The 14213-nt window shown below is 35.1% G+C and overlaps 1 protein-coding gene across 2 annotated transcripts; it reads left to right on the top strand.

The window, feature by feature from the left end:
• Window positions 1-2431: 2431 nt before the first annotated feature.
• On the top strand, window positions 2432-13970 carry LOC123550291 (uncharacterized). 2 transcript variants are annotated; one of them, XM_045338720.2, is made up of 3 exons: window positions 2432-3046; window positions 4910-5216; window positions 10286-13970. In XM_045338720.2, exons 2-3 carry the CDS (start codon window positions 4915-4917, stop codon window positions 10968-10970), a joined length of 987 nt encoding a protein of 328 aa, XP_045194655.2. In that variant the 5' UTR covers window positions 2432-3046; window positions 4910-4914; the 3' UTR covers window positions 10971-13970. The 2 variants fall into 2 exon arrangements, with proteins under 2 accessions (XP_045194655.2, XP_045194656.2); XM_045338721.2 differs by lacking the exon at window positions 4910-5216 and having other exon boundaries at window positions 2434-3046.
• Window positions 13971-14213: the final 243 nt, after the last annotated feature.

Here is a 14213-nt window from a genome sequence, read left to right as displayed (position 1 = left end):
GCTTGTCCATTTTCTTCTGAGCCACGTTTATCTCGTGGTTGACTTGATCTGCGCTGACAGACAGGTTTGCTAAGTCTTCTGCTAGCAAGAATTACTTTAACACTGCTATATTTATGAGAAAGAAATGTTTTGTTTTTTTGCCTTTATTTTTAGCTCTATTTTTTCGACTTCTGGTTTGTCAAATAGTAGAAAGTATTTATCATTTTGGCGAAAAAAAAAAAAACACTTGAGAAATAAAATTACCGAAAACCATTCATTTCTGATTATTATTATTAATTACAAATAAGTCCATAGTCAAGAGGCATACACTCGTAAAAGACACTTTTTTCATTAAAAGTCTGATGCTTTTTACGTATGCGCAAATGCTTTATTTGCCAGTGGAAAAATGACTGAAAGTAGCACAGAAATAACCGAAAATAACACCTAAAAATGGCAACTTTCCAGGAGCTTCCGTGGGCTACACCCCAGGGTCAGTAAAGTGCCCATAGAGCTCAGCAGAGACATTCTTTGTCATCCCGTCGGCTTCGTGACCAAGCCCTACTTATCTTTCATGGGGTCCCGGCACATTCCCGTATTCGTTCGTGCCTCGCTTCAACAAATAGAAAAGTCCCTGGTTAGAAAACTGCCCATAAAGCTCCGTACAGACATTATTTGTCACTCCATCGGTGCCGGGACCATGCCAATTACATCTCTCACGGGGTCCAAGTATAACTCCATAGACGTAATTTGTACGTTCATCTTCGTAACTCGCTTCATTAGCTATAAAACTGTTATTAAATGAATGTATAGTCCCGTCAATTTGCGGACCTGACACGCCGTCGGCGGGGTAACGAGAGACTGGCAACATAACAGAATCATCTCATACGGGGTCCCAGAATAACCCTCTAGACAATATGCATACGTATATATTCGTGTCTTGCTTTACTAAGCGAAAAAATCATAGAATGCACTCAACGTGCAAAATCTGCACGTAGAGTTTTTCTTCCGAGTAAAGTATCCGCACCCAGGGAACAATATCCGCACGCCTCTTCTCTAGGTCTGACAATCCTTCAAGATCTTTTGTCTCCAAACAGGTAAGGATTGGCTAGAAACTGTTCCTCCTTCATTTTCTTAAGTCGCCTTGTCCTCCTGAGCTGCTCAGACACTGGGACAGACGGAGCAAAATATTTGCGACCTTATTCTCGCATAACTTCCGCAATTAGTGTAGTATTACAGCAGATATCATATAGTGATTAATAACTACACATTTCTTGTATACTTTGCATGGCCATAGTTTGTGCTACTAACCGGTTAGTCAGACAAGACTAAATTTTGCTGGGTTGAAGTCGAAACTGTTTAGAAAAAACTAGAACGGTGTATGATAAAATACATGAAATTAAATGGCTCGACGGCTAGTTGTCAACACTGTTGCTCCATATCCTTCCAACGTCGGTCAATACTTTTGGTTATTGATTGTAAAGCCATTCAATTAGTGTGTACTTGATCATTTTAATCACTTTCATCAACACTATTGATGTTTCAAATAAAATACAGATGGATAATTACTTTTGGTCAGTCTAATATCGTTTTTTTTAGTTTTACTGGTCAATATGAACAATTAGTAAGGTTTCAAGACTTACATCAAAAAGTCGCAGGACACGTAGTATGGCTAAAAATGAATTGTATGGATATACATTACTGTCACAGAAAATGTTACGCACTAAAGAATTTTGACTGTACTAGACTAAGATCAATAAGTATCACGATATGTAGCTTTGTCAAGAATTACTTACTTGATCAGGGGCCTCCATAACCAAGTGGTTTATGTCGCTGTCTCGGAATAATGTGCTGCTCATTGATATGGGTTCGAGCCCAACTTGGGGTGTTGAATTCTTCATCTGAGGAAGGCTTCGAACAATGTTGGTGGTTCAACCCAGGTACCAGCACGTGATGAAATAATGCACGAAGGGGAAGCTTGTGCTTGCCCTATAGTGATCTATATTTGTATCAAAATTTACGAAGATCCTTCAATGGATTACTTTCTTTTGTGGGAACTTATGGATTTTTAAACAATTAATAGGCAAAAAATAAGAAGTTTCTGAAGTGAGCTTGATGAAAATTGTGCGTGCACCAATGACCTTTATTGCTCTACATTTATGTAAAATTCCATGACGATTGATCCATCAATAAGTTACTAGATACAATTAAAATTCCAATGTTTCACCAAATCAAGGCGAAAATCTCTGCTTTTACTGAGTCAAGGGAAATAATACTAATTTTCAGCAAAGATTAATTCCTCATTATTAATCATAAGATCTTTAATAAATCCTTTTCGATGCATAAGTACTTTCAATTTTGAACGAACTGTCGGGCCTCTGTACCCTTCACCCTAAGCGGAAGTAATTTAGAAAATGTTTACTAAGACTGCATTTTAAAGTTTGTATTAATGTAATTTGACACTACTCGTCAAAACAGATAATTGAACATAATTCCGTAAGTCATTCGATGTTTTGATGATTAGATATTTTAACTCGGGTAGAGAAGTGTTTATGCATTTTACAATTGGACTCGTAATAAGTTACAATGCGGCTAAATTGGAATAAATCTTTTAAATTTATGACAAGATTTACAGTGATTTTAATTATATTGAATACACTACGTAACACCTATGTGAAACAGTTGACAAAATTTGATTCTGTAGAACATTCAACCCTACTTGCTGACATCAGTATTCGCGAAAGAGTTTTATTTAACAGACTGAATGTAAAGACAGGATTACTTTGAACTATAAGTTTCTAATTATTACGAGTAGTTGCAAAGCGACAGTTTTTCCTTCTCATCTTGCACGAAAACCATCTTGGCGTGCTGCTGACATACATAATCAATCATACGTATTTTCTGCGTACGTTTTACGTAACAAACGTCAAATAGTGATTGTTGGAATAACAGATAGAGGACCATCAAATTACTGTTGTCAGATTTGGAATAAGAATTTTGGAAGACAAAACGTGAAGATGGAAGAGGAACCAGCAAAAGTTGTAACACTTCCGGAAGGGCGTTCACTCAGGTATGTAACTGCGCAAGTTGTTACACTGTCTACACGGGAATATAAATGCAAAACGTATGGCATTTACTCAAAAATGTCGCACGTTTGTCAGGGCATCTCCTCTAGTAAATGATAGAATTAATAAAGGGACCTACTGTGGCATATACAGAATGGCTCATATCATTATCAAGTAAATTCTATAGAAAAAATGTCGCCGTAGGAAAGACCAGGGCCAAGTTGTTCGAAGCTTTAACAGGCTGTTAAACTAACCGGTGGTTAAATTTTGATTCAAAATATTTGTCTTTCAGGGAAACACTAGTATCATGTTTAGATTTTACTGTAAAGACATTTAAGCGCTCAAAATCCTTAACTCATAACTTTGTTTTTCTAAGTCTTCTAAAATGTTGAAATATAAACCTAAAAGTGAAGCGACTGTTAGCTTAATCGCCTGTTAAATTTTCGAACAGCTGGGTCAAGTAGAATAGCTAGAAATTACGCAACCAGACGAAAGCATGTTGACGGAATTTGTCTAAAACATTGCCCTGATCAGACTGATGTTATTTGATCGAACTGATGTTTTATTTAAATATACCCGGTTATTACTGAATAGAAGAATTTTAAAGTTATCATTGTAGCCATACATTGTCTTATTGCGGTCATATTTTCTGTTCTCATCGGAAATAAAGAAATGTAACTCCTTTCAATTTGAGGTTGGACACTGATAAACTAAGATAAATAATTAAACCATCTCCTATGAGATTCTATAGATACCGAACACCGGCGGCAAAAAGTACTTTTCTGCTGCCTTGCACAGCCATGTTAACGCGACAATATCTATAAATAGTATAATATCGGCGAATTACAGATATCCATTGTCACAGAATCTAAACTAACCGTAATTTGAACATATATTTGCATTCAATGTTAAACCAAATAATCCTGTAATAGCGGTTCGGCCAACGTTTTTAATACAAGGTACAATTTGGCAGTTTTACAGGGATAGTTACAATTTATTAAGGTAGCAGGGTACACTTTCGAATTTTGGCCCCCGTCAATATTTGTTATAAAGAGAATATCGTGATTTTGGATGTCTGTAAATTAAAGTGAGAGATAATGATTCTTAATTCTTTAGAAAATTTATACAGCCGATAAATGTAAAATTCTGATGTCAGTTGGAAAACTAACTGCTGGTAGCTTTGTATGATCAATGAGACACCATTTCGCGGAAAAATTCAATTCACGGAAGTGTTCTGTGCTTGTTGTTTGATACTCAGGAACATTTTCGTTATTTTCCGAATAAACGAGCTGGATGGGCCCCCATTCCGTTTATGTCCTGACGTTCAGTAAGGACTATTAAATTAAGAAATGGAATAAAATTGGACAGTGTTCTTGCAGCGGGATCATTGTAGACTGTTCAAAAGGTGCAAAATTGATGATTTTGGCACGCTATTTTTCATGGATGATGTAAACCTTTCGCTTTGATAACATTCTTTATTCTTGTATGAGAATCCTGATCTTGCCATTAATTAAAAGCACAAAACATGCACGCAATTTATAAAATAGCCACCCAAATTTTGCTCATAGGGGAAGTGCAATATTGCCACTCGCTACATGTAAGACCGTCCGTGCCCAAAATTTTCGCATCTAAGTGTACCTTGCTACCTTTTAGCCATTCAATAAGTTATGCAGTCAGTGTAACAAATATGAAACGTCTGCTAAAATATTTAATTATTAGACTCATAGTGTTACAAGGATTTATTTTTGTTGCGTATAATATGTATTTTAAGAATGGTTACAATTTACAAAGCTTTATTAAAAGTGAATATCTGATTAATCATACAGTAACCGTTTATAGAAACAATCATGAACATTTTATTAACAAAGAGTCAATGAAAGCAGACGACAATGAAGATGAAATTACTGTAGAAAGTGGAGAATGTAAAGGAATAACGTTTGCGCCTCAAATGATTGATGAAAAATCTTGGTTTCCTGTGGACGAGAGAAAGACTATGTTTGTATTTTCCGCCTTCTATATCAAAGGAAGGAAAAAAGTTTTCATTATTGGAGCAAAACAAATTGTCTCTACTATTACTATATGCCAGTACTGGTACCAGTATGAAAGATCAAGAGAAATGTTCGTGAAGGAAAAACAGAGCTTGGTAAGGATGCCGAGGGAAGGTCAAAATAAAAAGTTAGTAAACACCAAATATCACAATCCTGTTCCGTAATAAGTAAAATTGGTCCACAATTTTCAGTTCGCATTTTGAAGTGCAACTGCAAACTGTTTAACCTTTTGCAATTCAAATTGCAATCACTGAAAACTGTCTTACATTTTGCAATTTGATCTTAAGGCCTATGCTATTTTGACAATGCAAAATTCCTATGTAAAACTGAGATTGTCGTAACAACGCGAAAAATGCATGGGGATCAAAAAGAAACTAATAATAATAAAAAATGTATCTCCGAATAAATTATAAAGTATCAATGACACTCAAAAACATGTCCCAACACTGCCAACAGTGCACTAGAAGAAAATGCATAGAAATTTTCGGGGTAAGTATTTGGTACCGTAAGTCTCTCATATATATACAATATATATATTCTTCAATCAAGGATATGTCAGTGTAAATGAGCTGAGCGTTAGTTTTCTAAGAAAACGTCGTTAAATTGTGTTACACGAATCACACGTGCACCGCTCTTTTACGAAATTTGTCCGCCATGTTTTCTTCAGTGAACGAAATAAAAGGAGTATTTTACCTGAGATTTCCTTATTGCAGAGTACGATTGACTTTCTAATCTAAATAAAGCATCACTTTTTTATAACATCCCACTGTGCGATCTTTCTGATCACTTAACGATCACTCACACTTACAAAATAAAACCAACGTGCCATCAAAATTATCACTTTACACGGCTTCATGGACATCACGGCCTACTAACATTAAATTTATAATCATACGCCAACCAAACAAATGATGAAAGATCGGGACTTTTTCAAAGATATGTTTTATTTCCTGTAATTTTCTGATATTCTAACCTTTAAACAACCGAATTGTATGCACAGAAATAATGAAAAATTTATGCAATATAGCTTTTAGTTTAAATTTTGGACCTATCTTTTTCCACTCCAACAACAGACATGTATATGTCACAAACCCGGCCTGTCCTCGAAATCAGTGGCAAAGATTACTAGAACATAAATACAATAAATAAACAACCGCTTACTATGTTCTTGTAAGTCCTGTAAGATGAAACGGCTCGTGTTTATACATTCATATATATTCCGTATCGGGAACATTGACAATCACAAGTCGATCCTTACCACGAACATGAAAACAGTTACTTTTATGCCTTTGTTTACATTTCAAACATGACGATTCACATATACATTCAAGAACGTAAATTTCGTGCTTTCCGACCCACATGGTGTGTAAACTGTTGTAATTAAAAGTATGGTGTATTCGGCAAACCATTTGTAATTTCCGACGTGGTAAATGTCATTGAGCGTATCAGTTATGTTCACGAAATTTAATTGAATATTTATGTTTTATACTTGCAAAAGAAAAACTTGATGGTCATGGTCGCTGTCTTCGAATTCCTCGCCCATCACCGACGTGTGATCAAAAACTCACTTGAGGTATAAACCTTTTCACGTAAGGATGCCATCCAACTGAGGTTAGTGTCTCGATCTAGGTACTAGTCTGAGCCCCCAAAAATGTATGGAGGAGCACCTGGAGCCTTTCCCCACCAACAAAACCTGGGAAAAGTTCATTGTGTCCTTTCGGTGTTACTCTCAATCAAACAAAATAAACATTGTTCCCGTTTTTGTTTGTTTGTTTGTTTATATTTTTATATAAATGAATATGTAAAAAGGGTTTGTTTGTTTCAGTGTAACGTCAAAATATAATATTATAATTATATATCAACAGTGAACGCCGCATGCATTATATTTTCACGAGGGGTTAATGCTTTAATCTTACATGTAAAACAAACATATTCCTAATGTATAAAAGGTAAAGGTAAATATATATATGTATAATTATGTGTGTGTACTCGTGGAATTAAATGTTAAGTGTAAAAAGTATATATTCACAGTGCAAATCATCCTTGCTAAATAATACGTACGATATGTTTGCTTTCTCAATGTCTAACATGTCCGAAATGATCTATTCGATTTTTATCATAGAGTTCTAGTTTATTTTTCACCTTAAATTAAAGCAAACGTGTTCAATGTAATTTTAAACTTTGAAGTTTAGTAGGTTGTAGCATTCTCTAGGTCAAAGGTATTTTTATTACCTTCTGTAGTCAGTCATTATCTATTGTAAAACATTCTTTTTTGACCAAGGTGGAAAATTTCAGGTACTTGAAAATGCAGCTTTCGAAAAGGTCAGTTAGAATTCTCGATGTCATTTGTCAGACATACCTTGTAAATAAATAATATTATTACAAAATTAATACTGCTATTTCTTTTGTTGCACTTTGCGGACTTATGATAAAGTTGTATATATATTTATCTGAGCAGTACAGTCCCTGTAAATGAGCACTATGTAAGCGCTCAGGCCCTTCTCGCACACCATACCTATAGTTCGGACTTCTTTCATGTGTAAAGGCATGTGCACCAATCTGACTAAAGTACTTGATCTTCTAAACGAAGATCTGAGAACTACCCATTCACATACGTCTTCTATGTATTTTGGATTTCCAATATTGCTATTTTTATTTTCGCAAATCTTTTTTTATTTGAACCAATCAGACGACTTGTAAGAATGTCAAAGAGTAAGAAAAATTTGCAGTCAGTCCAAGCCCGAACCCGGGACCCCTCGCTAACAGCAAGTGCCCTACCGACTGAGCTAACCGGCTATCTGACTTCATACGACATTAGAATTGTAGATATCAAAAACCAAGGCTTTTTTAAGCTTGCAGAATGTTGTAAGTTAGCTTTGGATTCGCTAGTGGAAGGGTCGTCAGAACGAGGCTATCAATAGTTCGTGTTCAGATCCTAAGCGTAGCGTAATAGGATATGTACTTTAGTCAGATTGCATGTGCACAAAAATGACAAATTTTGCCAACACCTGGTAAATTGTAATGTGTTTTTTTTAGAAAAGTAATAAACGGAAATAGAAAAATAGCTCTCAGCTCATTTACACGGATAGTTTAGCTTTATTATGTATGTTATAGTTTCTCGCAGTTATGCACGATGACATAGAATACTTACCCCGAAAATTTTGACACGAACATACTGTTAACTTTTCCCACTTTACTTTTTTAATTAAAGTAAGAGTTCAGCACTTCACGGTTTTGATGTATTGTCACATTGGAATAACGTTTGTTTTACAGTAACTTCGAAATTCCTCAGAAATAATATCATGTACCCACCCACCTAATTCATAATTTCAAAATAGCATAGGTCTTAAGGAATAGTATGTAGTATAGTGTATATAATTCTGTTGTTTTGCGTGTTGTGTTGAATAACCAGCTTCAGCGAGGTGAGCTTTAATTTGTATATATTGACCCTGATGTCCAGTTGTTTACTTTGTAAAATGTAACTTTTGTGTAAAAGACAATTACATATACACTATTAAATATGTACACGGTCTAAGGTTTCGTTTTAGTGATGCCGCGCTTGTATTGACCAAGTATTTACATATCATCTGCTCACGCTTGAGGGTGTTTTCGTCAAATTGTATTGGTACACAGATGACCATCTGGCAAGTGTCATGATCTGACATCCTTTTTTCATTGGGAATAAATGTTTGCATTTATATTTTCTGTAGTATCCTTTACTCTGGAAAATAGATTATCCATAACGGCATATTGATCACTTTTGACAGTGTTAGAAAACAACATTGATTTTATAGCTACAGATTTCATTTTACAGCTGTAAATCGACTGTAAAACTGTTAGAATTATGTAAATTAGAACATGTCGCGTCTCTCTGAATTTCAGCTATATGATGGCACGCCAAAATGCATTAAATATGGCTGACATTACTCACGTTTCCCTCCAAAATATTTACAGCTGTAATTTGGAGACAAGCGGAAACTTTAAGCTGTAAAACTTTTACATCTGTATTTTTGAGACTTTAATCTTTTACACCTGTAACTTGCATTTGGTCATTTTCCACTTACAGGTCTTTTACAGCTGTAATTTTAATATACATGTCTTTTACACACGTTTTAAAGCTGCGAAACTGGTCATAATTTCGTCATCTAAAGGTCACTCGAGAGACATTTGAGATAGTGCGACCTCAATGAGCTTTAAGTTTGCCGTCCGTATACTGACTAATCAGTCAGGTTAACATGACCTCATTGTGCTTGAAGCTTGCCATCCGTGCACACTGGCTAATCAGTCAGGTTAGTCAAACTGTCTGATGAGGCTGTCTGCATGGGGCTGGAGTAGGGCGATGGGGGCACAGTGGAAGAATAACCCACCGTACGTTGGACGGGCATATGTCTTGTAGGCTGTTGCTTTGGCACTGGGTGGACTTGAGCGAATGTTCCTGTGGAAGAATGCCATGAAGAAGTTGGCTTTTTGGGGGTTTTCCAAGAGAGATCGATTGAGATGGTGACTCCAAAATATTTAGTGCCTTCTGTAGGCTTCAGAATAATCAGTCAAAGTAAATAGACCTCAGTGGTCCGTGTTCACTTGTTAATCAGACAATGGGGTAGCTTTTTAAAAAAATAATCCGTAGTCTTTGGATTATATAATATGTGGCCTTTATCGTTTGAAATAAGAATACGTTCATGTTAATGTTTATTATATGGATTTAGTCTTAAATGAAAACATGTCTTCTTAAATTCTTTGGCATTTGCAATCATGCGGATACGTTGCCAAGATATGGTATGATTGTTCATACAGCATACTTAAGATTTTAATAAATATAATCATTGTTTATAAAACGGTTATAGTACGGATACCATGTTGGCATGTTTAACTTGCTTAAATGACAGGATGTAAGATATGAAATATATAGAAGCAGACTCGACAGTGGTTCAAAAAGTTCGAAGCTTTTATCATAATTGAACAAAACAAATTAGTATAATTCAAAGTAAATGTATACTTTAAAATGATAAGAAACATTAAAAAAAAAAAAAGAAAAAGAAGGAAGAAAAGATTGGTCAATGCAAAACAGAAATGTCAGCTTTTCGAAGAATAAGCTTAACTGGAATAAATAACTGTAGCCTACATTAATCTTTTAAAGTTGATGAGTCGATTATTTCAAAGTTTAATGATATATGGATTTTAATGTCTTTTTTTCAGATACACGTCTACAATATTTGAGTGTGGCCTGGGAACATCTCGGATGCCATCCTACATTTCTGTAGTAACGAAATCTTGTGAAACTCCATTAAATATACTCCGAGTGAAGAATGTATCAAAACCGGAAGGATACAAAAACCGATTTGCTGTCTGTCTTTCGCCATTATACTTTAATTACAGTCGTGCATATGAACTCGTGGAATGGATTGAACTCAACAGGATACTTGGAGCTGAGAAGTTCGTGATTTACAACATCTCTACTTCCATCAATGTAAATCAAGTGCTTGCATATTATTCAAAACGAGGCTTAGTGCAAGTTATGCAATGGCGGTTACCAATGAGAGTCGCTACATATCCAAGGTCAAAGGAACCAACAGAAATTCATTACTTTGGCCAGACAGCTGCTTTGAATGATTGTTTGTTTCGAAGTAAGGGTGACTCTGAATATCTAGTTAATGTTGATTTGGTTGAATTTATTATCCCTCATGGAAATAATCAATTTAACTGGACAGACGCTATCAAACCCTTTGCAGAAAAATCCAATGTATTTCTTTTAAAAAGTACATATTTTAGAAAAGAATGGGAAAATAATACAACTGATTTTCCAGACAAATATCTAATTCAAAAATTGAAATTAGTAACTCTTCAAATATATGAACACGAAGGTAGAATTTTTCCTGCATGACAACGATCAAAATATATAGCACATACAGCTTCTGTTGATAGAATCCTAATACATGAAGTTCCAGCTGCCAGGACAGCAGTAATACCAGATAATATCGGACTTGTACATCATTATAGAAACTGGTTTAATCAGAAGGATAGACGTGGCCAGGTCAAGGATTATACCGTTCAACAAAAGTTTGGGACAAATCTGATAAAACGGGTACAAAATGTGTGGAATGATCTCGCTGGAGTGAAAATGGAAATACCAAGCAAGTGAAGATTTCTCGTCGGAGTACTGATGTCGAATAAAGTCAGTCTGAGCAAGCTCAGTAAAATAAGAGCAAGGTCTAATTACTGAACATCAACAGTTAGAATTAATTTCATATGAGTCGTACCATGAGAAAACCAACATAGTGGCTTTGCGACCAGCATGGATCCAGACCAGCCTGCGCATCCGCGCAGTCTGGTCAGGATCCATGCTGTTCGCTAACAGTTTCTCTAATTGCAATAGGCTATGAAAGCGAACAGCATGGATCCTGACCAGACTGCGCGGATGCGCAGGCTGGTCTGGATCCATGCTGGTCGCAAAGCTACTATGTTGGTTTTCTCATGGCGCGGCTCGTATAAATTAGCGTAACATGTTAGTAAATATAAACATTCCATATTTCCTTTTGCACGCGTATAATTTTATGCAGTTCCCAACTGCGCATACGGTTATATCTAGTACTTTGAAAAGAGTATTCAATCGTCTATGTTGTTACCTGCGGCCTGTTATATTGGAATACAACAAGTAGTATAGCACATGGGGACTGGGTGACATCACGGGACTTTTTACCGATATGCGATTGGCTTATCGCATTTATGGAGCGCCGTTTTTGCTGGCACTCTATATGATATATAGAGAAATGTTTGTGACCTGAATTCCTCATTTATTATTTCATATAATCTATTCAAACTTTCAGCAATGATCAATATTGATACCTAGTTGTGCATAAGGGTTTTTTTGTTAATTGCTCTTCAATTTCCTGGAGTATGGTCCTGTGTTGTCAACGAAGTGCAGGTTAAGGCATGAATCACATTTGAGAAAGCTATCGTGAAGTATTTCAATATATATAGTCAAGGAATGTGACCATATGTTATACATGAAAGGGAAATATATTTATTTTTGCTTAAAACAATAACTTTCAGAATTAAGAAATACATATTTCATAGATCTACTTGTAAATCATGTAGAATGGAGTAATATTTCCTACATTAAAGCGTAATGGTATAATAAAAAGAACAAGTACGTTATTCACCCATAAGTTACTTTTTAGGCTGAGTGGTCACACATACATCCATAACAATTTCTGGTCTGTCTAACTTCTGGCCGCAGGAAATCTTTCGACTTGTTACTTGAATTGATTGTCACAAATAAACGGAACGCTATGCTATCATATTACATTCTAATCAAGTCGTCTTAGGACAAGTGATCACTTGCTTTAATATAAATGACTGTCAGTTTATTGATATTAATTTTATAATCTTATTTTTTGTTAAGATTATCGCACATGTATTTCCTGAGAAATTAGTCGTAGCATAATGGTTTAATTGTTTTAAATTAGCTAGGAAAATTATGTTTACCTTTATAGCAAGAATACCAGTTGTAGAAATAATGAAATTTTACAACCCAATAAAAGTTGTCTGAATTATTGTAATTGGTCTAAGACATGTTTTAAACGGCTTATTTTTTCTATTTTTTTTTAATTTTCTTATTACGAGTAAAAAATACTGCGATTTAAACGCCATTTTGACACCATGGTTATTCTGTTCTCCACAATGCTGACTACGATATTACGAAATGATTGTCCATATTGATTTTTTTCCTAAACTGAACTGTTTCCATGGAAACAGAGAAATCATATGTAGTTCAAAAGATTGCATTTATCATGGGAAACGTTTTACTCTCACTCAGTTTGTCCCGCTAAACAATTTTATGTCTAATGTTGGGATGCATGACAGACCACTGTCTTAACTAACCTGGTTCAGCTGATCGTGTACAGAACAGTTTTGAACACTTTACAGGGTTCAGCTGACAGAATACTGAACAACTTTAACACTTTTTCGGGTTAAGCAGGCAGGATATTGAACAACTGTGAACACTTTACAGTGTTCAACTGACAAAATACAGAGCTGCTGTATACACTTTAAATTAAAGCAAATGATTTATAGTAAATCGTGTTTTACACTAAAATCGGTAATAATACGTCCCGAGAATAATTCGGGCTACGCTCTCGTGAAATTATTCCAGGTTCGTATTACCTCTTTTCATGCATTAATACAGTTAAAACATTGTTATTCTATACATTATTTCCTAATTCACTCGGCAATATTGGGTTGGTGTGCACAAAATAACTCGTATTGTCATGTACAAATTATTGTATAAGCATGTTTTGTCACATTTGTTTTCTACCAGATTAAAGATTAAACTTCTTGACTTCAATTCAGGGGAAAATTTTACGGAAATGTGTCTGTATAGATTAAAAACTTATCGTTATTTCCAATTTGGCTCAATGTTGTTTGTCATCCGGGATGAATAATTGATTAATCGTCAACAACATTAAATTATCCATTTATCGTGCTAACATCTGAGAAGGGAGATTTTGAGATCAATATCCGTGTATTTGCTATCTGGTGATTTCAGTGATATATTACATATGTATACAGTCTATTAGAATCTTCACAAATATCACAGTATGATAGCAGCATGATATATTATTCATGAATACTATATAAAGTTTCATATTGACTTTGATGTTTGGTCGAGAGGTGCCATATTGACCAAGTATTTCTTGCATACCATGGGGATCTCCGGTATTTTCATCGGTGCTGGAAAAATCCATCTTACACCCCACGGGGTGTAAAATGACTCTCGTGCTGTAATTGACGTATCACGGACTACATACCGGTATATGTAGAAGATTTATGTGGTAATTTATATTTATATTATAAAGCGGAATAAAAATCCATTACCTTGTGAGTTCCTCTTTGTTTCTGATAGTGCATTTCTCGATTAAAAAAACATTATTCTATCAAAAAATCATAACGTTACGATGCAACTGATAAAACAAAACCGGAACTAAACATTGTTATTTGTCTTTGAAACGTCATGACGTCTTTCATGTTACGGACGTTGGTTTTCCGCGCTTTGTTTAAATACGCTGCTATAAGGAATAGTACTAAAAAGAAAGTCATTTGATTGATTATATTTTTATTACTATTT

This window comes from Mercenaria mercenaria, chromosome 6, assembly GCF_021730395.1.
Source record: "Mercenaria mercenaria strain notata chromosome 6, MADL_Memer_1, whole genome shotgun sequence".
In the NCBI taxonomy this organism is placed as follows: Eukaryota; Metazoa; Mollusca; class Bivalvia; order Venerida; family Veneridae; genus Mercenaria; species Mercenaria mercenaria.
The sequence above is the reverse complement of the archived record's forward strand: the minus strand, read 5'-3'. Positions and strand labels throughout refer to the sequence as shown.